We start from the raw sequence: 24,426 nt of genomic DNA on the forward strand, positions 1-24,426 counted from the left end.
AAGGACCTGTATACTCGTTACTCGAGATTTCTTGAGCATGCTCAGGTGTCCTCCGAGTATTTTTTAGTGCTCGGAGATTTATTTTCCTCAGCTGAATGATTTACATCTCTTAGCCAGCTTGATTACATGTGGGGATTCCCTAGCAACCAGGCAACCCCCACATGTACTTATGATGGCTAACAGATGTAAATCATTCAGCTGCGGCAAGAAAAACAATCTTTGAGCACTAAAAAATACTCGAGGACACCCGAGCGTGCTTGGGAAATCTCGAGTAACGAGTATATTCGCTCATCACTAGTTATAATGAGTGTGGATGGTTGCATTTTTAGATACCATAATTTGTGGAAAAATGACATTTCATTATTACGGTCCTTTTGGGATATTCATAACTGAATTGTCTTTAGGTGACAAAAGGCGGAGGAAAACTGAGGAACGGAAAGGTTGGCCGAACACTGTACAATAAAAGCAAAATATACATTATATTTACTTGAAAATAACTTTTTTATTATTATTATAATTTGTTGACTAATTTTACTTTGAAGTTATATAAAATGGATTTTGTCATAGAGGAACTGTCACTTGCCATAAATGTTTTCTTACCTGGTGAAGAAGTACTGTAGCTGTCCCCCTGCATCTACTATTTGTTTCCTTTTTTGATATGGCTCTTTCCCGTATGTATAAACAGTCGTTTTAGCCAACTGAGCATGGTCCTAAAAGAGGATTTCCAAGGAGCACGATGTATTGCGGGTCAGGCCCACTTGGCTGAAAATACTAGATTTACATAGAGTAGAGTAGACCATATTTCAATAGGGGGGGGGGGGGGAATATATATGTATGTATATATGTATGTAAATTACAAATTATGTTTCACATTCATTTATAAAATTACCTAATGTGGTTTTCCCATTTACGTCATTGATGGTAGATTGCAAGGATAAGCCATCGCTGTCTGGTCACTGTGACGGCTAGCAAATGCTACATGTAGCAGGAACCCCAATGTTGACCCTGCAGATTCCATCAGTGCTACCACTGTGTTATAGATTTTTATTGGCGTTTACCCTCTTAGCACTTTGGCATGTTCTGGTTATATCCCATCAATGTCTTTAAGGCCTGCATTCTCATTTGGCTTAAGGTTAATCTCTGTATTTTTTTCCCCACTACTTTCACATGTTGCAGCATCATTATCAATCATCTCTGGAGAAAAGGGTGGACTAGCAGTTCTACCATGTAGCACTGTAGAAGAGAATACAAAACCCGTCATTTGGTTTATGGAGGACCCTAAACAAGAAGTACTGAACTGTAGCAATGAAACCAGTTCTAATCCAAAATACTCAAGACTGAACGGGAGTTCTCTTGTAATAAAAGATCTACTTATGGACGATGAAGGACTGTATGGCTGCAAAGACTGTTCAGAAATGGCCGACACTCCGGCTCAAATACAGCTGAAAATAGCAAGTAAGCATTATCTCAATTCCATTTTACAGCAAATAGTTGAATATTTTTGCCCCCAAAATTGAGATCTCACAATTTCTTTATCCCCTTGTATAAAGAATTATTCTGTTCCCACAAAAGCCATCTTCTTGGCTTCTGCCACTGTGCACGAAGTGGTGATGGCACGTCCTAGAAAAAGCCACCAGCTCTTCTCCAACATAATGAATGGTAATTTCCATAGGATCATAGGTATAAATCCATATCACCTGTTATAAGTAGCCTCAGTGGTTGAACATAATCAGAACTTGATTGGCAGCGTGAATGTGGCCATACATATTAGGCTAAAGCTACCAATTGTGATAGGACAGACCACCTAACAGGTATTTGATGTTCAGATGACAGACCATTCCCCTTGACTGACTGATGGTAAAATGCACTGCTCCATTTACAGTGGCTCAGTGGTTAGCACAGCAGCCTTGCAGCGTTAGAGTCCTGAGTTCAAATCCCACTAAGGACAACATCTGCAAGGAGTTTGTGTGTTTTCTCCCCGTGTTTGTGTGGGTTTGCTCTCACACTCCAAAGACATACGGATAGGCAATCTAGATTGTGAGCTTCAATGGGGACAGCGATGATGATGTCTGTAAAGCGCTGTGGAATAAGAGAGCGCTATATAAGCTAAGCATAATAAATAATAATTAATAGAGAGCTCTCAAACCCAGATTCCCAAAGCCCTGTTCTCAGGATCGTCAGGAACCCATTGGCTACAGCCCTAACGATTGGTAAATGTTCACCTGTCTTATGGATAGGGGATAACTTACTATAACCCTTTAAAGGGAACCTGGCAGCATGTATCCAGCGCTGGCTGTACGATTCCAGCCAAGTATGTTTGACTCAGAAATGCTGCAGTGTTTCAGAAAAATACCTACTTTAAGTCACACAGTAGTATACTAGTTGGAAAAGCAGGCCCCAGTTTGATTCTCGCCACCCGCTTCCCTTGAGGAACAGAACTTTCCTTGCATGCTTTCATAGGGAGAGACCTGTCAGTCATTGACCTTGTTCAGGGAGAACTGTCCAACTAGTCTTCCGTGTGGCTCTCGGTCCCCGGCAACTTTTAAAGTCCGTTTTTCTCTGAAACTCCGCAGTGATGCAGAATCAATTTCTATAGTGTTTCTTACCGTGAACTGCGAACTTCATGATGTGGTGCAACATTACTGGACTTATTTAAAGGGTCATTTTGTAAAGAACAAACCCATCCATACGCCCAGCCCTGAACGCATTTTAATCCCATTATGACCTTGGATGAACAAGGTAGACTGCATTGATATGGGCTCTGGCGATGTGCCCACATCGGTCCCAATACATAACAGCTGATTTGATCAGCTGTCATGTGCCCCTAACATCCGCGGAATCATTGACAGCGACATTCAACTTGGGTGTGCCGGAAGCTCTGCGCCCCTGTCAAGTGCTGATCTTCTATGAGCCTGTAGCCAGCGTTCATAGAAGATGATGATTTCTGCTACACACAGGGCTGAAGCCCTGCTATGTGCATCACACGTTGGTTGATCACAGCTTCAAGTCTCCTAAGGAGACTATTGAAGCAAATTTAAAGAAAAGAATTGTTTAAACGGAAAAAAAGTTTAAATCGCCCCCCTTTCAAAATAAAACAATAACAGATAAAAATACACGTTTGGACTGGAATGTCCGGTCTATCAAAATATAAAGTGAATTAATCTGATTGGTAAACGGTGTAATGAGAAAAAAATTCAAGACACCAGAATTATGTTTTTTTTTGGTCTCTGCAACATTGCAATAACAGGCGATCAAAACCTTATATTTCCCTAAAATGGTGTCAATAAAAATGTCAGCTCAACGCACAAAAAATAATACGGGTCTTGGAAAATGGTGCCGGTTTTTAATTTTTTTTTTTTCTTACAAAGTGTGGGATTCTTTTTTTCACCAATTAAATAAAAAAGAACCTAGACGTGTTTTGATATCTGCAAACTCTTAATGACCTGGAGAATAATAATGACAGGTCAGTTTTAGCATTTAGTGAACATGGTAAAAAAAAAACTATTGTGGACTTGCACTTTTTTTTGCAATTTCAGTGCATTTGGATTTTTGTTCTCGTTTTCCAGTACACAATATGGTAAAATCAATGGTGTCATACAAAAGTACAACTCACCCTGCAAAAAACAAGTCCTCACATGGCCATATTCATGGGAAAGTAAAAAAGTTAGAGCTCTGGGGAGAAGGGGAGCGAAAAACGGAAAATCGCACTGTCGGGAAGGGGTTAAGAGGGGCAGTCTCTAATTAAACACTCGTTTAACCTTCTTCAAGGGGATTTATAGCGCTATACCAGAACTTTGTGATTGTGCATGTGATGCTGTTCTCACATAGTTTTTAGTATAGTATCAGGAAAAAATATGGTGAGGTACGCTGAACATAAAAAGAAATGACTTTGTTCTCAACACTGAAGTTAACACTGGCTACAATCTGTCCAAAAGGGTAAGAAGAAATAAGTTGTCCTGATGGAATGCGGTATACAGGTACAGTAGATATTCTCCTCTAGCAGCGCTGCTGTTATGGGAGAATGGCTCTGTATGCGCATAGAATATACGAGTGCTGGAGACAAAGGCCCCGATTCGTCATTGCATTTTTTTTTTGTGCCACAGAAATTTCTGAACAAATTTTGCATCATTAAAGCAGATATTCTTCAGTTTCACTCATTTCAATGTTCCTCTCAGACATACAGATATGGCTAAAAACCTGCGTTATGTTGTGCACATACCTGTTAACTAAGCATAACAAGTGCTGCATCATTTTACTTTCTTTCAACCCCTTCATGCTGGCCCATTTTTCGTTTTTGAGTTTGTTTTTCGTTCCCCTTCTTCCCAGGGCCATAACTCTCCCCCCCCCCCCCCCCCCCCCGTCAACATGGCCGTGTGAGGGATTGTTTCTGCGGTACTAGTTGTACTTTTGAACGACACCATTGCTGTTACCAAGTCATGTACTCGAAAACGGTACAAAAATTCCAAGTCTGGTGTGTTTTGGATTTTTTATTTTTTTTTACTATGTTCACCAAATGCTAAAACTGACCTGCCATTGTGATTCTGTGGGTCATTATGAGTTCCTAGATACCAAACATGTATAGATTAATTTATTTACATGGTGAAAAAAAAATCCAAAGTTTGTTTAAAAAAAAAAAAAAAAAATTAAAATTACGTCATATTCCAAGAACTGTAATGTCTCCACTTTTCGTGATCTGGCGCCGGGTGAGGGCTTATTTTTGCGTGCCGAGCTGACGTTTTTAATTATACCATTTTGATGTGGATACGATCTTTTGATCTCCCGTTATTGCGTTTTAATACAATGCTGCGGTGACTAAAAAAACGGAATTCTGGCATTTTAATTTTTTTTTTTTCACTGCGACATTTACCGATCGGATGTATTCTTTTTATATTGATAGATCTGGCAATTCCGGCAATACCAAATATATGTATATTTATTATTTTTTTGTTTTATTTTGAATGGGGCATGATTTGAACTTTTTATATAGATTTTCTTTTAAATATTTAAAAAAAAAAACAATTTTTTTTTTGCTTTCACGTGCTTAAATAGTTCATGGGAGACTAGAAGCTGCTATAACCCGATCACCTCTGCTACACACAGGCGGTGCAGATCGCCTATGTGTAGCAGAAATGCTCACTTGCTATCAGCGCCGCTGGGCGACACTCATAGCAATCTGGCTGTGACAACTATAGAGGTCTGCTGGAGACCTCTGGTCGTCATGCTGACCCATTGGTGACCCCCGATCATGTGATGGGGTCACCGATGGTCGGGATTAGTAATGTGCCTACGGTGCGATCATATTAAATGCCGCTGTCAGAGATTGACAGCGGCATTTAATGGCTTAAGGGCCAGCCATAGGTGGATCGCAGTTCCACCTATGGCTGTTAGGGGCACATGTCAGCTGTTGAGAACAGCTGACATGTGCCGGGAAAGATGTGGGCTCAGTGCCAGAGCCGACATCAAAGGGAGGGACATGACATGCACCATACATGTAAGGCGCATGTCATGAAGGGGTTAAAGGGAATCTGTCAGCAGGCTTGTCAATGTAAGCAGAGCATCATAATGTAGGGTCAGAGAGCCTGATTCTAGTGATCTATCACTTACTGGACTCTTGGTGCAGTTTTGATAGAATCCTTGTTTTCTGTGCTGTAGATGTAGCAGTGGTCATAATTTGAGTTCTGTATAACCTGCCCACACTACTGCTTGGCGGCTTCCTGTGTACACTGAACATGGTCAGCAACATGCCAATCGGAAATGGGGGTGGGGTTACATTTTAACTGGACTGCCTGGCACGCAACACCTAGTCCTGCAGTAATAATCTCCTGCTGATAAAAACTGATTGTATTGAAAGTACTGCAAGCTGTTGAGCAAGTGACACATCCCGGGAATCGGGCTCTCTGCTGCTACATTATGCTGCAGTCAGATTTAAATATCAAAAACCTGCTGGCAGATTCCCTTTAAAAGAGAAAAGGCACTTTACATAGGATTGTCTCAAGAGGATAGCTGCTTTATAAGCAGAATCCAGCTGGAATCCCAATGTTCATATCCCCCAATAGGTCTTGTGGTCAGACATTTACATTGACGATGAATCAACTAATTTAAGATGGTGAGGTCTCCAGTGACTCGCAAGAAACTTACTTGAGGTCCATTCACATTAGATTATGCTTTTGCATAAAGATGTTTGTGACGTTATTACATTCCTGACCATGCATTCTGGATAATCGAAATATGGAACCAATAAAATACATCTATGCAAAATATAGAACTATACCAATATATTAGGGAAATGCTGCTTATATTGGTGTGCATTCACTAATAATTGCACTATAGTTATCTTGTCAGTTTTTAACTCCTTAATCTGTATTATTACCAACTAAGAATCCATGTGAATATTAACTTCCCTTTATCCATTCAGGTGGTCCCCATAATATCACTTTCCTGATATCTCCTACCAAGACTCTTCCAAATGGTACCCTTTACACTTCAAGTGGTTCCAACATAAATTTCAGCTGCACTAGTTATTCCATCCCTGAACCGACAAATTCGATTACGCTCCAATCGGGGAGTGTTCCTGAGCTTTTTCACTCAGTAAATGCAAGCTTTCTTAATATTTATTTGAGCAACGTAGCTGCAAATTACCAGGGAAACTACACATGCTCTGTTGTAAATCCTCTTAGTAAGAAGACGCTCAACTACACTCTTCAGCTTCTTGTATATCGTAAGTATGATAACTCTCCACAACCATCAATAGATTAAATCTCCAGTGATTTGCCAGAAATAGGACTTGCCAACATATTTCATCCACATACTAACTAAAGTACATGTCATATTCCATATTATAGCTCCGTTTTGTACAAAACTGTGATAGGACTTCCGTAAAGGTCCTTGAACCCCTATATGCTTTTGCTTCCACAAAAAAAAGTGGTATACCTTCTAGGGTAGACTTTTCTGTACATACGGAGTTGATCCGAGCTGTAGAGGTGCACCACGATATTCCGCACTTGTGGAATAAGATTACTGGCCCTGGATACCAGTCAGGAGAGGAGAAGGGACCAGTGCGCCATTTCCATGGTGTGAGTGTACAGAACATAAGAAGTTGAAGGTGGCCAGTGAACCAGTCCTTAAAGGTGGATTCTCAAGTTCTCTTCAGCAGCTCAGGAGCAATGCATTCTCCTTACTTTCCTTACTTCTCAGTTTCTGGCAAGGCACACTCTTCCCTCTTTGAGTGACGGTTCTGGTGAATAGTAGATCTGTAGTATTAGCAGAACCATAAAGCTCAGCACATTTTTGCAGTAACCCATTCAGCTATCAGTGTATTATATATAGCTATAACAAGGCATTTGAACAAGCACATGCTCAGGTTATAGCAGAGAGCTGAGATTAGCAGACCTTCAGTGAAAGCTGCAGGCTGGTGATTATAACTGTATCTCTTCAGAAGATGAGGGAGGAGGAGAAAAGTACCGTAATCAGGTAACTGCTTTATAGAACTCAGTGGGCTGGAGTCGTGTAGATACTGCACCCTGTCAGAAAGAATCTGGAGGCCGAGCTCTATGGAAACATGCTGTACACTATGAAAGATAAAAGCTCTCATTGCAGGAGTATGACAGCAGATAAGTTTGCAATTTATTTGCTTGCTCTATTTTCATGCTTTCTAAACAATTGAAGCAATTTAGGAACTTGAATGCCCCTTTAAGCGATGATTATATGTTTAAAAGTTACCAGAAGGCTTCTGGAGGCGACATTTTCTGGGAGTTCATCTTGAAATGGGGTACATTTGGGGTCTAGCTCTGTCAATCGTAAACAAAGTGCTGCAGACTATACTATTCTTGCTTTGAAAAACGTGTGGACACTGAAGTAACAGAACCCAGCAACAATGTGACCAGTCAGACTCCTTCATACAAGGTGATCTGGGCTATGTAATGACCACCGATCATGTACTAGCCTGTTTAGACCAGCTGAGGAAAGTTCTGTGTTTATAGAAAACACATGTTATCGGCAGCACATCACCTGTTTACACAGTATAGGACAGTGTGCTGCCGATCATAATTTTAATGCCAACATGAGCAAGCGTTTTTGCTCGTTCAGGTGATTGCCACATGTGGATACAAGCTGATAAATGAGCAACCAAGTAATGATCATTCCCAACAACTCATTTAAATGGGCCTTAAGTGGAAAACCATTTGGTAATTGAGTGGCTGTGAAAAGTTAACATTATATTCTTGTTTTGTTTTTTTTTACCCTCACAGATCCACCTGCTTTTCCTATGAAGTGCAGTGCTCAGTACAAAGCTGTTCCCTCAGCATTGGCATTGACATGCTTTTGGCATGGAGGCTATCCATCTCCACTACTGCAATGGGAAAATAGCAGTAATATACTGTCAAATGGGACTTCAGACACATTGGAGCTGACTGTAAATGGCTCCCAGTATCCTAATGGACAAAAGCTTATTTGCAAAGGAAAACACTCGATAGCAAATATAATGAAAGAGGAGATGTGTGAAGTTCAATTAAGTAAGGAAACAAATGACTGTATTTACCGCTGCATTGTGCCACACATTCCATTTCTAGACTTTCTTTTCAATTTAGAATCTTGAAAAAAAACATAATCTCTAAATCTGAGTATCAGAAAGACAATCATCTGTGTCGTGTGTGTATGTATGTATGTATGAATATATATATATATATATATATATATATATATATATATATATATGTATATACAGTATGTGTATATATGTATATACAGTACAGACACCTCATTTAAAGATTTTTCTGTATTTTCATGACTATGAAAGTTGTACATTCACACTGAAGGCATCAAAGCTGTGAATTAACACATGTGGAATTATATACTTAACAAAAAAGTGGGAAACTGAAATTATGTCTTATATTCTAGGTTCTTCAAAGTAGCCACCTTTTGCTTTGATGACTGCTTTGCACACGCTTGGCATTCTCTTGATGAGCTTCAAGAGGTAGTCACTGGGAATGGTTTTCACTTCACAGGTGTGCCCTGTCAGGTTTAGTAAGTGGGATTTCTTGCCTTATAAATGGGGTTGGGACCATCAGTTGTGTTGAGCAGAAGTCTGGTGGATACACAGCTGATAGTCCTACTGAATAGACAGTTAGAATTTGTATTTGCAAGAAAAAAAGCAGCTAAGCAAAGAAAAATGAGTGGCCATCATTACTTTAAGAAATGAAGGTCAGTCAGTCCAAAAAATTGGGCAAACTTTGAAAGTGTCCCGAAGTGCAGTGGCAAAAACCATCAAGTGCTACAAAGAAACTGGCTCACATGAGGACCGTCCCAGGAAAGGAAGACCAAGAGTCACCTCTGCTTCTGAGGATAAGTTTATCCGAGTCACCAGCCTCAGAAATCGCAGGTTAACAGCAGCTGAGATTAGAGACCAGGTCAATGCCACACAGAGTTCTAGCAGCAGACACATCTCTACAACAACTGTTAAGAAGAGAGTTTGTGCAGCAGGCCTTCATGGAAGAATAGCTGCTAGGAAACCACTGCTAAGGACAGGCAACAGCAGAAGAGACTTGTTTGGGCTAAAGAACACAAGGAATGGACATTAGACCAGTGGAAAATCTGTGCTTTGGTCTTATGTGTCCAAATTTGAGATCTTTGGTTCCAACCACCGTGTCTTTGTGCGATGCAGAAAAGGTGAACGGATGGACTCTACATGCCTGGTTCCCACCGTGAAGCATGGAGGAGGAGGTGTGATGGTGGTGGTGCTTTGCTGGTGACACTGTTGGGGATTTATTCAAAATTTAAGGCATACTGAACCAGCATGGCTACCATAGCATCTTGCAGCGGCATGCTATTCCATCCGGTTTGTGTTTAGTTGGACCATCATTTATTTTTCAACAGGACAATGACCCCAAACACACCTCCAGGCTGTGTAAGGGCTATTTGACCAAGAAGGAGAGTGATGGGGTGCTATGCCAGATGACCTGGCCTCCATAATCACCAGACCTGAACCCATTCTAGATGGTTTGGGGTGAACTGGACCGCAGAGTGAAGGCAAAAGGGCCAACAAGTGCTAAGCATCTCTGGGAACTCCTTCAAGATTGTTGGAAGACCATTCCCGGTGACTACATCTTGAAGCTCATCAAGAGAATGCCAAGAGTGTGCAAAGCAGTCATCAAAGCAAAAGGTGGCTACTTTGAAGAACATAGAATATACAACATAATTTCAGTTGTTTCACACTTTTTTGTTAAGTATATAATTCCACATGTGTTAATTCCTAGTTTTGATGCCTTCAGTGTGAATTTACAATTTTCATAGTCATCAAAATACAGAAAAAACTTTAAATGAGAAGGCGTGTCCAAACTTTTGGTGGTCTGTACTGTATGTAAGTATGTATGTATGCGTGTGTGTGTATACATACATACATGCATACATACATACATACATACATACAGTCAGTTTTATTTATATTAGAAAGCCATTTTAAACATTAAGAGTATATTCACACTGCATTGCTTGGCTTATAAACCTCATTGTCGCATAACTTATATTATTTTTTTATGTCATTATATGTTGAGATAATCTTATAAATGTGCCCCTGCTATGTACTGTAATGGCTGTGTCTGACCATGCAAAGCTGCTCCAGTTCATGGTCGGCACATACCACAGTAGGGTGAGTATTCAGATCAAACTATAGGGGCTCACAGCTGTTTTTGTGTGAGGTAGCAACATATTTTCCTGCCTGTTTTATCACAGGAGCGATTGTTTCTGACATGTCACTAGTCCTGTGATGTCAACAAAAATCAAGTCATTGACTTATAAGCTTGGCAGCCGCTGGAGATCCTATGTCACTGACTTGATTTATGATGAGCTTAGAAAGCTAAAGTCAAACGCCACCTTCTGTGATAAAATAGGCGGGGAATTGTAATGTTTTTCATGAATTTGTATCTCTATCTCCATTATACAAGTAATAATGCTTTGGAAATAAAGGATCAACCTAGCACATCTAGCCAGATAGTTTTACTTTCAAGAAAGCCATCCAAATTATAATAAATTTACTATAACGTGTCACCACTCCTGTGAGTTCATCATAAATCAACTCGGCTGCTCCTGGATCAACTCGGCTGCTCCTGGAGCTCCTACGTGACTAACTTGATTTATCATAATCTCAGAGGACTGGGGATGCATTAGAAACACTGCTGTTTTGTCTGTATACTCACTTCTCATATGTGACTCATTCTTATTCCCCTACATAGCAGTGGCACATTTATAGGTTTATATCAGAACGGGAAATTTTTTTTTTTTTTTTTTTTTTTTTTTTTAACACATCCAAGTCTGGAAATTATTATTCCAAGATCTGTTCATTAAAATTAACTTTGTTCATGGGACAGCCCCTTTTAAGCCTCTGAAGGCAAGTAAACAAATATATGTAAGATCTATTAAGGTCTTTAAAAGCCCAGTAGAGCGGGATCTGTGATGACCAGTAGCTCTTCATGGATTCTGCTTCTTGGCCTGGACCTAACTGATGGTTCCTTTAAAATGGTGAATTATGGGTGGGGTAAGGGGAGATTTAAAGCTATAGGGAACAGTTTGCAAAGTGAATGAGTTGGAGTTAGATTTTATGTAAGTTTTCCTGGGGGCTCTGAACCCAACCATGCCAATACGTGTAGAGTAAGGAGGTTAGGGACTATTCTCAGAAAACTCTATGCTTCAGGGCCCTATGTCTGCACCAGTCAAGTACCCTTCAACAACCCCTTAAATTTAAACGGACCACAGCAAATTCTCCCAAAATAACCTTGTTAGATTTTTTCCACAAATGTTGCTCTTGTATTATCCTTATGTAAAACAAGTTACACTTTGCCTCTAGATATGTTGTCTTTGCTAACCAAACAGTAGACCTTATTGTGTGATCCATGTGAAGGGTCGTAGGCTGTTATCAATGAAAACAAGCTATTGTGCTAGAACCAGTGGGAGATGGAGAATGTATGTGAGTCATGTATTACAGTCAAGCCAGAAAATACTTCACATTTTTCATGTGAACTTCCTGATCGGGACTACCCGCATTAGTCGTGAATGAAAGGAATATTTTACATAATCATAACACATAATGTAGAAAACACTAGAGCTTAGAATCATATTGTAACCCTTCTGTATCCTTCAGAACAGTTTAGGTTATAGAGATTTCTCTGTGTATGAGAACAGTATCTTGGAATAAGATTACTGGCGTGTTATCAGTTGTCTATATGGAGACTAATGACAGCAATTAACATTACACCACTGGGTATTATCTGTGTTTAGTGCTCAATTAAAAATTCTATTACGAGTCAGGTGAGGTTTTAGTCTGTCCACTGCACTAATTTGATAAGGTTAAATGGGTTTTTGGCATATAAAAGTGTTTTATAGATATTCGCCTACCCGAAACCACCAGACTTTCAGACAATACTCCGAGAAAAGGGATGGATTGTCTAAACTGTTGTAAGTTCCTCTGTAAGGAAAAGCTCTTTACAAATCCAGAAATATATTTCTTATCCATTCAATTAGGCAAAGGTATACATGAAATCTGGGGCGAGACTGGCCCAGTCCTAATTGTTATATCCTCTTTAAAACCCAGTGGTGCCCCTGTACAGGACAGACCCCGCTGATAAACCACATTGTTTGCAGACATGAAGACACAAAAAAGCACAGTGAGGTCAAAAATACTCTGTTGTAAAAAAAATCACAGTAATAAGCAAGTGCTAGTCAAAAGATGTAAAGAAAACAGGGTATTTAGTTGATACGTTTTTTTGCAAAAAAATGTATACTAAGCTGCTCCACCAAATCGCCAAGGTATACCCTTATAGAGCAGTCCTAACTAATGTATGCAATCCCTATCTGATGTATTTAAAACCTGATTATCTGTATAGTACCTGTATAAGCAGGGTTCAGAGAGAAAAAAATATACATGTGGACATGCAGGATGGAACAGCTTAAATGCAAATGACCCACAGAGGAGTGGTGGACTCCCCAGTCTTGTAGAAACAAGAGAACAATTATAGAACCAGAAACACATGGGCTACTTGCACACTGAACAAGTCTGTAGGAACCTGTTCAGACCACCAGAAAACTTGAAGACACAAAAAAGCACAGTGAGGTCAAAAATACTCTGTTGTAAAAAAATCACAGTAATAAGCAAGTGCTAGTCAAAAGATGTAAAGAAAACAGGGTATTTAGTTGATACTTTTTTTGCAAAAAAATGTATACTAAGCTGCTCCACCAAATCGCCAAGGTATACCCTTATAGAGCAGTCCTAACTAATGTATGCAATCCCTATCTGATGTATTTAAAACCTGATTATCTGTATAGTACCTGTATAAGCAGGGTTCAGAGAGAAAAAAATATACATGTGGACATGCAGGATGGAACAGCTTAAATGCAAATGACCCACAGAGGAGTGGTGGACTCCCCAGTCTTGTAGAAACAAGAGAACAATTAAAGAACCAGAAACACATGGGCTACTTGCACACTGAACAAGTCTGTAGGAACCTGTTCAGACCACCAGAAAACTTGAAGACACAAAAAAGCACAGTGAGGTCAAAAATACTCTGTTGTAAAAAAATCACAGTAATAAGCAAGTGCTAGTCAAAAGATGTAAAGAAAACAGGGTATTTAGTTGATACGTTTTTTTGCAAAAAAATGTATACTAAGCTGCTCCACCAAATCGCCAAGGTATACCCTTATAGAGCAGTCCTAACTAATGTATGCAATCCCTATCTGATGTATTTAAAACCTTGTTTGCAGACAACAGGGTGGGAGAATTGGCCGAAGATTCATAAAAATGACACAAAGCCCTTGTCGGGGACAAAACCTAGCACTATATTACATTTTGATCTTTTCTATAGGACCCCATTTTTCCTGTGTACCCCACTGGGGTGATGAGTCTTCAGTGCAAGGATATTCGTTCTGTACAGTCTTCCTTCGGTTAGCACTGGTTTACATATGGTTGAATGCTGGATGAGGTTTGAGTATATGTAATTTCTACCTAACTCATAGAAACTGGTTTAAAATGGATCTGTCGCCAAATTTCACAATTTAAACTGCATCAATTGTTAGAGAGATTTGAGACCTGATGAAACTGGTGTACTGGTGCCAGAATGGCTCCATCATCCTCCGATAATGTGGACTCCTAATAAAAAAAAAAAAAAAAGCTCATGGAAGCTTTCTAAAGGGATTAAAGAGCCATTTTTACATTCATTTTTGAAGTAAGTATCCCAGCCTCATCAGACCTTTTTTATTTTCAATGTATCCCATTTTTTTCTTCAGGATATCCTAAGCCCCAGACTGAGGCACTAAGAACCTGCTTTAAAGGGGAAAATGTAACCCTCTCATGTACTGTATTGGAGGCCAACCCCCCAGCTGTTATAACCTGGCTGCGTAATCTGAGCACCCCAAATGTGCAGATCAAGCTAGGGCCAAGATACCATATCACAGAGAGCGGCTCAATCTCCTACCTCACTATTGTCAACTGCTCCAAGGAGGAAGATGAGGGATCCTATATATGCATGACGGAGAATGGAGTTGCAACCAGAGACATCTATGTGTATCTTGATATAACCAGTAAGTAGAAGAAAATAACATTATTATATCCTGATGTTAAAATGTTTCTGGTGTTGGTTATGCATCTGCTGTCTAGCTGGCTTATATGTGACCTGCTATCTCTATAAATGAAAGACTGCAAGGGAAGTATGGTGGGTTCAACTGTTGCAAAGAAAGACAATTGTTTAAAAAAAAAAAAAGTGATGTGCAAATTGCAATGTAATTTCTATGAAGGCTGTTACATTTAAGGGGTGTTCTAGACAGAACGATTATGAAGAGGTGATAAATGTTCGATTGGGAAGGGTCCTGGGCACTGGGATATCCAAGCTTTACAGGGAGACCCTGGTGGGCGGCTGTCAACATCCTGGATCATACTAAACCGGAGCAGCAATAAAGTACTGTATGTGCCCTGTTGTACATTGTGGGAGTGATCGGAACTGTTTAGGGCAACAATATGCAGTAAATGTTTGACTCGTGGTCCAATCACAGGGACGTATTTAAAACAAAGGGTCTGGTGTTCTTTTCCAAATGTCCTGTTCCTTGATGTTCCATTGGCTACACTGAGGAATCCTGGTATTGACTCCATTACAATAAAAGAATCATGGCGTATCCTTTTAAATTGGTGTAAATACCCAAACTGCTGCGGTACTGTATGTAAGGAAAAAATAAAAGTTTGGTTATTCTTTTGTCCGTCTTTATTTTTCTTTTTGGTACTTTTATTTTTCAGCCCCCCATAACATTATTGGATTAGTATCTGCTATCCTGATCCTTTTGCTGATAGTGATCGCCATTATTATAGGAACTGTACTGTACTGTGATCCTCAGTTCTATATAAAGGGTAGGTCTTCTCACTTTTATCTGCAATGTTCAATGTTGACCACTATGTTACAAAATTGTAGAACTTTTCACTCCACAATAAATGACCTTTTCTTGCTGTTCACGGTTGGCTGAACCCAATTTGAAAATATTTTTTGTGATACTTGTTCAGATGAATGTATTTTATGTCTGTGTGCCTTTTTTTTTTTTTTTTTTTTTTTGGGGGGGGGGGGAGAGAGAATGCAGTAGATGAGCCCTGAAAGGCAGTGGCCGTATCTTATATCGCCCAAAACTGCTGACAGGTTCGATTTAATGAACCTGGAGCGTCTGATTCCTATGCACCCCTCATCAAGACCAGGATGAAAATCTTCAGTCTTTCATTAATTTGGGCCAATTTGTTTGCTTTAGAAAAAAAATAAAAAAATGGATGTTCTACAGACACCAAACAAAAGGGATTTTTTTTTTTTTTTGGTAAGGATTCGTTCCAATTTTTAATATGGAAAACTTTATTTGGCCTAGTTAATTTACTTAATTGTTGATGAATACACTGAATGATGTACAATTTTGCATAGTCTCCAGTGAATCCGGCCTTTAAGGGATCTGTCAGTAGGATAAACCATTCTAAGCCGTCTATATGGGTATGTAGGTCACAGGAAGCTGAATAAAATGATATCTGAGATCCGATATCTTAATCCAGAGAAATCCACATTTTTCTTAAATGTAAATGAGCTGCTAAAGACTATGGACAGGACATTGATCTGTATAAGAATCTGCTTCCAGAGCTTACTTTTAATAAAAGAACAGTAGAACTAAACTCTGTCTCCTTACAAACACATTTGCTGCAGCTCTCGCAGCTCTGCTGTTTTACAACACTACGGTCCCTGAGATGGAAGCTGAGCGAAGCCTGCAGATGTCATTTATAACTACACAAATCACACTTGATAGAAATGAAATGAAAACATGAAAAACTATAATCCTGGGGCATTAGAAAGTCCAAATTCAGAAATACAGTAATGCGAGCTTTAATTGCAATGGAGCATAATACACAAATGTCTGAACTTTTACCATACAAGATAAGATTGGCATTTTGGGGTCATTGGGATAGAGTTACACTGCCTATTTGATGTCTTTGTGCAATATCTGAATTTTTTACTCCTTTTATTAATATTTACTTTTTTAACTTTTTTTTTTTTTAATTTTCTGGACTATTACAGCCAACCCCTTCCGGTGAGTAGTTCTCCATGTTCTTTTGTATAAATCATCCCGTGAATACAACCCATATACCTTATTCGGGTATTTAGATGTCACAGCCGATCCATTCAATAGTCCGTACCAATTAACAAAAAAAATAAAGCATGGGCAGGACCTGATTGCAGTGTGGTTGTCTAATTGTATGTGGGCATCATTCTATATTGAATTGAATTCCTATGTGGTTTCTTTTAGATGTAAAGCATATTGAATTAAAGAAAAAATACGATTTTTGATTAGTTTTTCAGTAATTTTTTTTTTGGTGTGTTAAATGATTTTTGTATACTTGCATATTGAAGACACCTTGTAGCATACTCTTCTGGAATGATTAGATCTGCTAATATAAATCTTGCTTTTCTAACACGGGGCTTTGTATTGTGTTGCAGAAAGCGAGAATCTGAAGTTTTGGTTCTTGTAGAATCAGAAGAGGAGGAAGAGATGCAAGAAGTTGGTGATTCAGTTGCAAACACTCAATCCACCATTGCTGAAATTAGTAGTCCTGCTGCAGCAAACGGAAATGTCTATAAGCACGAAGTTTTGTTCCATAGTCCACCTGACGGTACGTACTGTTATGTAGAATACACTGCATCTTATAGATTATTGCTATTTACAGGGTTACAGAGTCGCAGACTTCAGCCTGTTGCTTTAGGATGTCGGAGTTCTGCCAGGAACAATGGGCTAAGAAAGATTGTTCGAAATACATATAGGATTATGTACTTACTACTGTATATTAAGTGATCGAAAACTCAACTGGTGCAACCAGTGTCAAGAAACTAAAAAAAGGAAAGAAGGGAAACGTGCTGTAAGAACCACACTACAAATATTGCAAAGTAGACCACATCATTGGCGCACTGAGGAAACCACTCACAGCTAGATGGGCTATTGTGGCTACACTATGCCAAGGTGGTGGCCATCTTAGAGATGCAGTTGGAACAGAACACTAGTCTGCACAAAGGAGGCAGCGGGAAACAAACAGAGGGCACCAGGTGGGGTCACTACATGTGAAAAATGCATTGTCCCTTTTCAGTGCCAGTTGGAGGATTGCTTTAATAAATGTGTCTTTTACATAAATGAAAAATCTGGCCACATAAGGGACATCTGTATACAATTTTTCATTTCTGCAAATCCTGATGGGATTTAGAGGAAGAAAACACAGGCTTGTAGGTGTAACAAAGGGGAAACCACTTGGTCTCAAGGAAAAAAAACCTCATCATTCATTTGTGATGATATTGAAGTTATCCCATGAACTTTGTCTGAACAGGTACATGACGATCAGGGGTCTGACTACTGGGCCCCCACTGATCACAAGAATAGGGACCCTTTGTCCCTTGTTTGAATGGAATGGTAATGAACATGCATGACCAGCGCCACATTCACTTATATTGATTTATGGAAGCCTTAGTTCTATACAGCGAAAGGAGTGGTGGTCACATGTGCTCTGTTCTGTTCACACACGGGATATGGGACACCTATACTAGTACCGTCCGTATATTCTCGAGCATAAGCCGACCCGAGTATAAGCCGAGGCACCCTAATTTTGCCACGGAAAACTGGGTAAGCTTATTGACTGGAGTATAAGTCATGTATGCATTGTCCCCTCATCCATATCCTGGTATTCGTGACTCCCCCTGTCGCTGTCCTGGTATGTGGCTCTGCCCCCGTCCTGTCCTGCTATGTGTGGCTCCCATGTCCTGTCCTGGTATGTGTGGCTCCCCCTGTTGTATGCATGGCTCCTCTGGTACTCCTTTGTATGCCTGACTCAAACTCGGCTTATACATGAGTATATACGGTAATTGTTACCCGTTGGATGAACCTTCTGCTCTCAACTACACTGTATAGTTGTACACATGTACATTGTTCTTATCAAGTAATTTTTTAATTTTTTTTATAGATATCAGTTCTGATTTGCTGTATGAGCTCCCGGAAGATACAAAGGATGAAAATTTATTGGAAGGCCTTTAACGTTCATGATGTGATCACTATCTTACTCGCTTTGACTTCAGGGAGTGCACAGCCCATTACAAAGACTCTTACCGATTAGCAAAATCCTGGGAATCCGGAGCGACAGCAATTTACACTCAATTTATTGATTTTCTGTGCTCTTTTATACTTTTTGTTCATGATGTACCATGTTGTTTCCTCCTAGGGAGGACCATTTGCTGTGAATGCAGGTGCCTAATGTCTTGAAAGCACAATCATTGGACCGCTAATACGGTGTAATGTGTCTGTCTTGTGTGAAAAAAAAATGACTAGTATAGTTCTTTAAAGGGAACCCATCAGCAGTTGGTACACATGGAAGTAGTGATACGACTGTATGAGCACTTATCACTCAATAATACCTTTTTTGTAGCTATCCAATGAGCCAGTATTGAGAAATCGAGAGTCAAAGCCACATACAAATCAGGCTGGAAGTGCACTGGGGCATGTCAGTGTTCTTAGAAGAAGCAGCGTAGGTGCACTGACACACCCCAGTGCACTTCCAGCCTGATTTGTACGTGGCTTTGACTATATTCTCATGACTGGCTCATCGGATCTCTACAAAAAATGTATATTTATTATTGGGAGACAAGTGCTTAAACAGTTGTACCACCACTTCCACATGTAAAAATTTGCTGACAATGTTTCCTGTAGGATGGAATGAGAATGCTCATTTGTACATATTGGTGTGTCTTGTTTCTTATAAAAGCTACTTAAGTGTTTACTAACCGTAAAGAACCAATGTTCTTTTTTCAATGGGGGTTGTTTGTGATAGGTGTAGGTACAATAAGTATTGTTATACACTTCAGGTGGAAGGTCTTGACTCTTAAGCAATACAACAGCAAAACACATCCTGTCAATGAATGTGGGTGATTCAGGGGGGTTTTGTTTGGTTTTGAATAGTAAAAAGCAAAAATCTATTTCCACTAGAAATGGAGATCTCTTGAAAATGAGATTCATTCAGTGTAGGCTGTAGAAACCATTTGAGTTAGCCAGCCATAATCCATAGGGACCTACCATAAATTGTCTGGCTAATTCAGTAGCAGGAACCCAGATGGATAAAGGGTGCTTTTGTTGAGAGCAATACATGAGCGTTTCTTTTCTCCTGTTTGAACTAGATCAACTTTTTTTTTTTTTTTATATATATATCCATACTAACAATGACACTATAGTATGTAATATGGTTCTTACTGACACCACTGTGGCACCAGCCATAAAACCAGCCCCTCAAAATGATCTAAAACAGACACAAGACAAAGCTAAGGGCTTGTCTATGTTTTCATTAGTTCAACAAATGTGTTACAGACCTGATTTGTATGTCCACGCATTTCAGGCTCTCCTCCTTCTTGTTAGTACAGTCTTCCTCATAGATTGCACAGTTCCCGTTCTCACTATGCCAGTTGATGCAGGGTTATGTAACCAGACCTGTCCATCAGTCTCCTCCAATTAATAAAAAACACTGTGCAATAAAAGCTGATTTTCGATTGGAGGAGGCCGATGGCCATTTCTGGTCACGTGACCCTGCATCAACTGGCATAGTGAGAACAGGAACTGTGCAGTCTACGAGGAAGGATGCACTAACTAGAAGGAGGAGAACCTGTAATACTTTGCATGTGCTATAAAGTCATGTCCCCAACGCAATTGTTAAAGGGAACCAGTTATCAGGTTTTTATACCAAAACTAATGTCATGCATGTAATGTTCGCTTTGCTGTACAGCTCTAATTATTTATGAAGCACTGGGGTGCAATATTTTACATGCTTACTTCATGACACGGCTTACTTTGTTGTGAATATGCATCAAATTTACATTTTGTACTCCCGTTTCGACCACACGTACATTATGGAAACGTTTTTTAAAGGATAAGTTGAGAATGGGATATCTAGCACTTGCACTAAATTGACATATACCTGTGCACTTTTCTTATTAGATAGCAATAAATCTACACCATGAAAAGCACTGAATATGAATTATCACCTGCAGGAGAACTATATCGATGTTTTAGAAATGGGGTCCATAGTCATCAGCTGATTTGTCTCATCATGCCAAGTCATTGTTAATAAAAACGGACGTCTGAATGAGGCCTTAAAGTGATTGCTATATTTTAAGTACGAGGAAAAAGGGCCAATTATTTATCAGAATTTAATCAGTGTTGCCCAAGTGTCATTTGATTTTCTTTTATATGGAGAAAAAAAAAAGTTTCTCTACCTTCTCATTTGTGACAGTATGTGATCTGGCATGGGAACCATCGTTCCATTCATGGTCTATGGGACTGCTGGGGACAGCTTGTATTATTCGTACAAACCCCTTTTACGGCAATAACTGCTCAAAAAACTGAAAACCATAGTATGCATAATGTTCTTGTATAATTTGCAAGCCAAGTTCAATGCAACATAAAATATAATGCAACTATTCTTCATTTACTTGCCTAAACATAACATTCAGTGCCTTTCCCAAGTAATATATGCTGTACTACTTTTATTTCCCTTCTAGTTATATTGTCAGTAGAGTGATGCACAGATGAATTTTTTTGTTCCTGATTTTTTTTTTTTTTGGTTATAAATGGGTATAACAGTTCGTCCTCTGCGTTGGATATATGGACTTGGCCTGTGTAGAACAGATTCCAGTTTGCAGAGGGCACATGAGATTTGTGTATTTATTCGTCATTGTCGGTGTACGCAATGTCATTTTTATTGCCTTTTTTTTGGTTATTTCCTGTGGCTGTGTTTTTGTTTTTTTTTTTTTTTTATTTGATTTAATAAAATTTCTTTTAAATAATGAAGCAGACTAATTTATTCACTATCATAATTCACGTGAGCTATTTTGAAAGTTTTGTGTATTCTGTACTGTATTGCACTAGGTGTCCAAAGTCTTATATAGGATGGAAGCTATAATAATATCAATAGATATAATCTGTATAGTATATAGTAAAACCAAAGGCTCGAATACTGAGATGAACCATGTAAGTCTTCACTTGTATGTGAGATTTCAGGCAGCTATTTGCACTCTGTTACTTTGTGAGATTATGAATAACTTTGTCCCAGGGATGGGAAGCAGACTTTGGTATGCAATGCAAAAAAAAGAAGCCTAAACACTGGTTCGTTTGAGAATAAGGAGAATACTTTGATAAGAAAACTCGGGCTTTTCATTACCATTTGCCCTCATACTGGTACTTCAGCCGACTGTCTTTTTATATTCAGTGCAGGGGCCAGAGATACAGTATCTCCAGACAACATGCACTTGCCAGACGGTGCCCCCAAATACCATGTGCACTGGTCAGTGTCTTCATAAGCAGTATTCGGTTTCAGGAGTGTCTCCAGAAACGGTATACTAGCCAGAGAGTGCCTCCATAATCAGTGACCTGACCAGAGAGTGCCCCCATATTCAATGCACAAGCCGAGGAATGTCTCTGGAACCAGTGACTAGCCAAGGAGTGGTCCATATATACAGCATGCTAGCCAGAGTGCCCCCATGTAAAATGTTCTGGCTGAGGAGCATTACCATAGACGGTTGACTAGCCATATAATTTCCCTATATACAGTGCCTCTGCTAAATGGTGATCTTATTGCAGGGCATTAGGAAAACCTTTCTTAGGCCAAATTCAGATGTACGTGAAACATGATCAGTTTATGGCTGGCCGCAAGTCTCTAAAATCAACAGCCTCACTGTTGCCTGTGAAGCAGTTGAGTTTAGGTCAGGCCTCCTAACGTCTGCTCCGTTCATCATGGACATCTAAATTCAACCTAAGGCTATGTTCTGACGTTTTTTGAGATTCAAAAACCGCCTTATTAATGGTTTGAAATGAATAAGAAGAGTCTTTCAGCATTAGGTATGAACCACAAAGTGGACTATGTTTGGTATTTTGAGTGTTTTTTGTTTTTGTCCCCCCCCCCCCCCACACCCTCTTACGGTTTTGAAAAATACCTGGTGGGAATAATGAAGCTCGTCACACATTCGAGGTGGATACCTCTTTGAATCTACACTAAATTTGACACAACTCCATAACTCAAAAGATTGCAAAAGATGCTTTTAGGAAAAGAAAAAATGCTTAAAATCTAAAGAAAAATAAAAACATGTTGCTTTTGACCACCTCAAACACTAAAGTTCTAAAAATAATGAACGAAAGGAATGAATAGAAAAAAATGAACATAACTTATTGATACAAAACTGAAGGGGTATAATCCGTTTTCTCAGCCACCCTAGACATGGAATGAACATGAAATATATACAGATTTATCTACAGATATATCTATATAACCCTGTATGTAACCCCCTTTTCTCATGTACAGCACCATGGAATTAATGGTGCTATATAAATAATAATAATTATAGGGGAATGAACACAAATCTCGTATAAACATCGGCATTGTATTCCCTGTGCTTGTTAGGTGGGGAATGAACATGGAATATATAGAGATAATAGAGAAATTAACACACATCCCATATAATTTATTCTGGTCAATAATTATTTTGAGTTCTCCAGCCTTTCAAACTTTTTTCTTTTCCAGCCACATTCAAAGAGCCATACTATTTTTTGATGCTTGCTATTCAACCTTGACATAATGTAATGTCTTGTTGTGGTACTATTTTAGGGTGCATATAACTTATTAACCTAATTAACTTTTATTTAAGGGGTGGTCCAAAACTAATATTGATTTTCATCCTAAGGCTATGTGCACACGTCAGGATTTCTTGCAGAAATTTCCTGAACAAAACCGGACATTTTCTGCAAGAAATCCGCATGCGTTTTTTTCGCGTTTTTTTTTTTCCCCTCACTTTTTTTGCGCTTTTTTTGCAGATTTTTTGCGTTTCTTTTCCAGAGGTTCCCAATGCAATAATATAGTGGGAAATCCGCAAAATTAATGAACATGCTGCGTTTTTTACCGTGATGCGTTTTTTTCCGTGAAAAAAACGCAACATATGCACAAAAATTGCGGAATGCATTATAAATGATGGGATGCATATTTATGCATTTTTTAAGCATTTTTATCGTGTTTTTATAGCGAAAAAATGTGAAGAATCCTGAACATGTGCACACAGCCTTAATGTGTATTTATTGTAATAGCTTTTTGAAATATGACTCAATTGAAAAGTCCCTACCGTTCCCTCTCTAATCTTAGTGTAATTTTTTTTTTTACCCTACTTTGTTTGACGCTTCATTTGGGAGCCTCCAGAGCATGCTCGAATACTCATACAGGATATCATCAGAGAGTCACTGCTGCAGCCTCACTCCCAATCCTGAAATGAAGCGTCATCGCTGACGTTTCTTTCAGGGGCTGTGTGCTATTCCATGTTCTACTGAGCATTGGCAATCCCAATGTAAGTTCAATATGAGCTCACTTAGTCATGGCCGAAAGTGTTGGCACCCTTGAAATTGTTCCAGAAAATGAAGTACCTCTCCCACAAAATTGTTATACACCTGTTATTTCCTTTGTATTGAAACGCACAAAAAAACAAACAAATTGGATATAATTTCACACTAAACCAAACATGTGATGCTTGTTCAAACTCACCGGTGGCAAATATCAGTTGTGGTCGATATGAAAATCACACCTGACACCAGATAAAAAAGGGAGAAGTTGACTCCGTGTTTGCATTGTGTGTCTGTGTGTGCCACACTAAGCATGGAGAACAGAAAGAAGAGAACTGGGGACTAGAGAACCAAAATTGTTGAACAATATCAACAATCTCAAGGTTACAAATCCATCTCCTTAGATCTTGATGTTATTTTGTTCATGGTGCACAATATAATCAAGAAGTTTACAACCCATGGCACTGTAGTTAATTTCCCTGGACATGGATGGCAGATAAAAATAGATGAAATGCTGGATAGTCCGGATAGTGA

General features: G+C 39.2%; 1 protein-coding gene across 2 annotated transcripts in view; it reads left to right on the forward strand.

Moving 5' to 3' along the window:
- The window catches only part of VSIG10 (V-set and immunoglobulin domain containing 10), a 37,597-nt gene extending 16,236 nt beyond the window's left edge, over window positions 1-21,361 (forward strand). The window contains exons 3-10 of one of the 2 annotated variants that reach the window (XM_077292229.1): window positions 1,177-1,455; window positions 6,416-6,718; window positions 8,247-8,510; window positions 14,269-14,562; window positions 15,269-15,379; window positions 16,572-16,584; window positions 16,992-17,164; window positions 18,497-21,361. In XM_077292229.1, coding sequence (XP_077148344.1) covers window positions 1,177-1,455; window positions 6,416-6,718; window positions 8,247-8,510; window positions 14,269-14,562; window positions 15,269-15,379; window positions 16,572-16,584; window positions 16,992-17,164; window positions 18,497-18,567 — 1,508 coding nt within the window. In that variant the 3' untranslated portion in view covers window positions 18,568-21,361. The remainder of the gene's footprint in view (window positions 1-1,176; window positions 1,456-6,415; window positions 6,719-8,246; window positions 8,511-14,268; window positions 14,563-15,268; window positions 15,380-16,571; window positions 16,585-16,991; window positions 17,165-18,496) is intronic. The other variant, XM_077292233.1, reaches the window with a different exon arrangement.
- Window positions 21,362-24,426: the final 3,065 nt, after the last annotated feature.

This window comes from Ranitomeya variabilis, chromosome 1 (genome assembly GCF_051348905.1).
Source record: "Ranitomeya variabilis isolate aRanVar5 chromosome 1, aRanVar5.hap1, whole genome shotgun sequence".
In the NCBI taxonomy this organism is placed as follows: Eukaryota; Metazoa; Chordata; class Amphibia; order Anura; family Dendrobatidae; genus Ranitomeya; species Ranitomeya variabilis.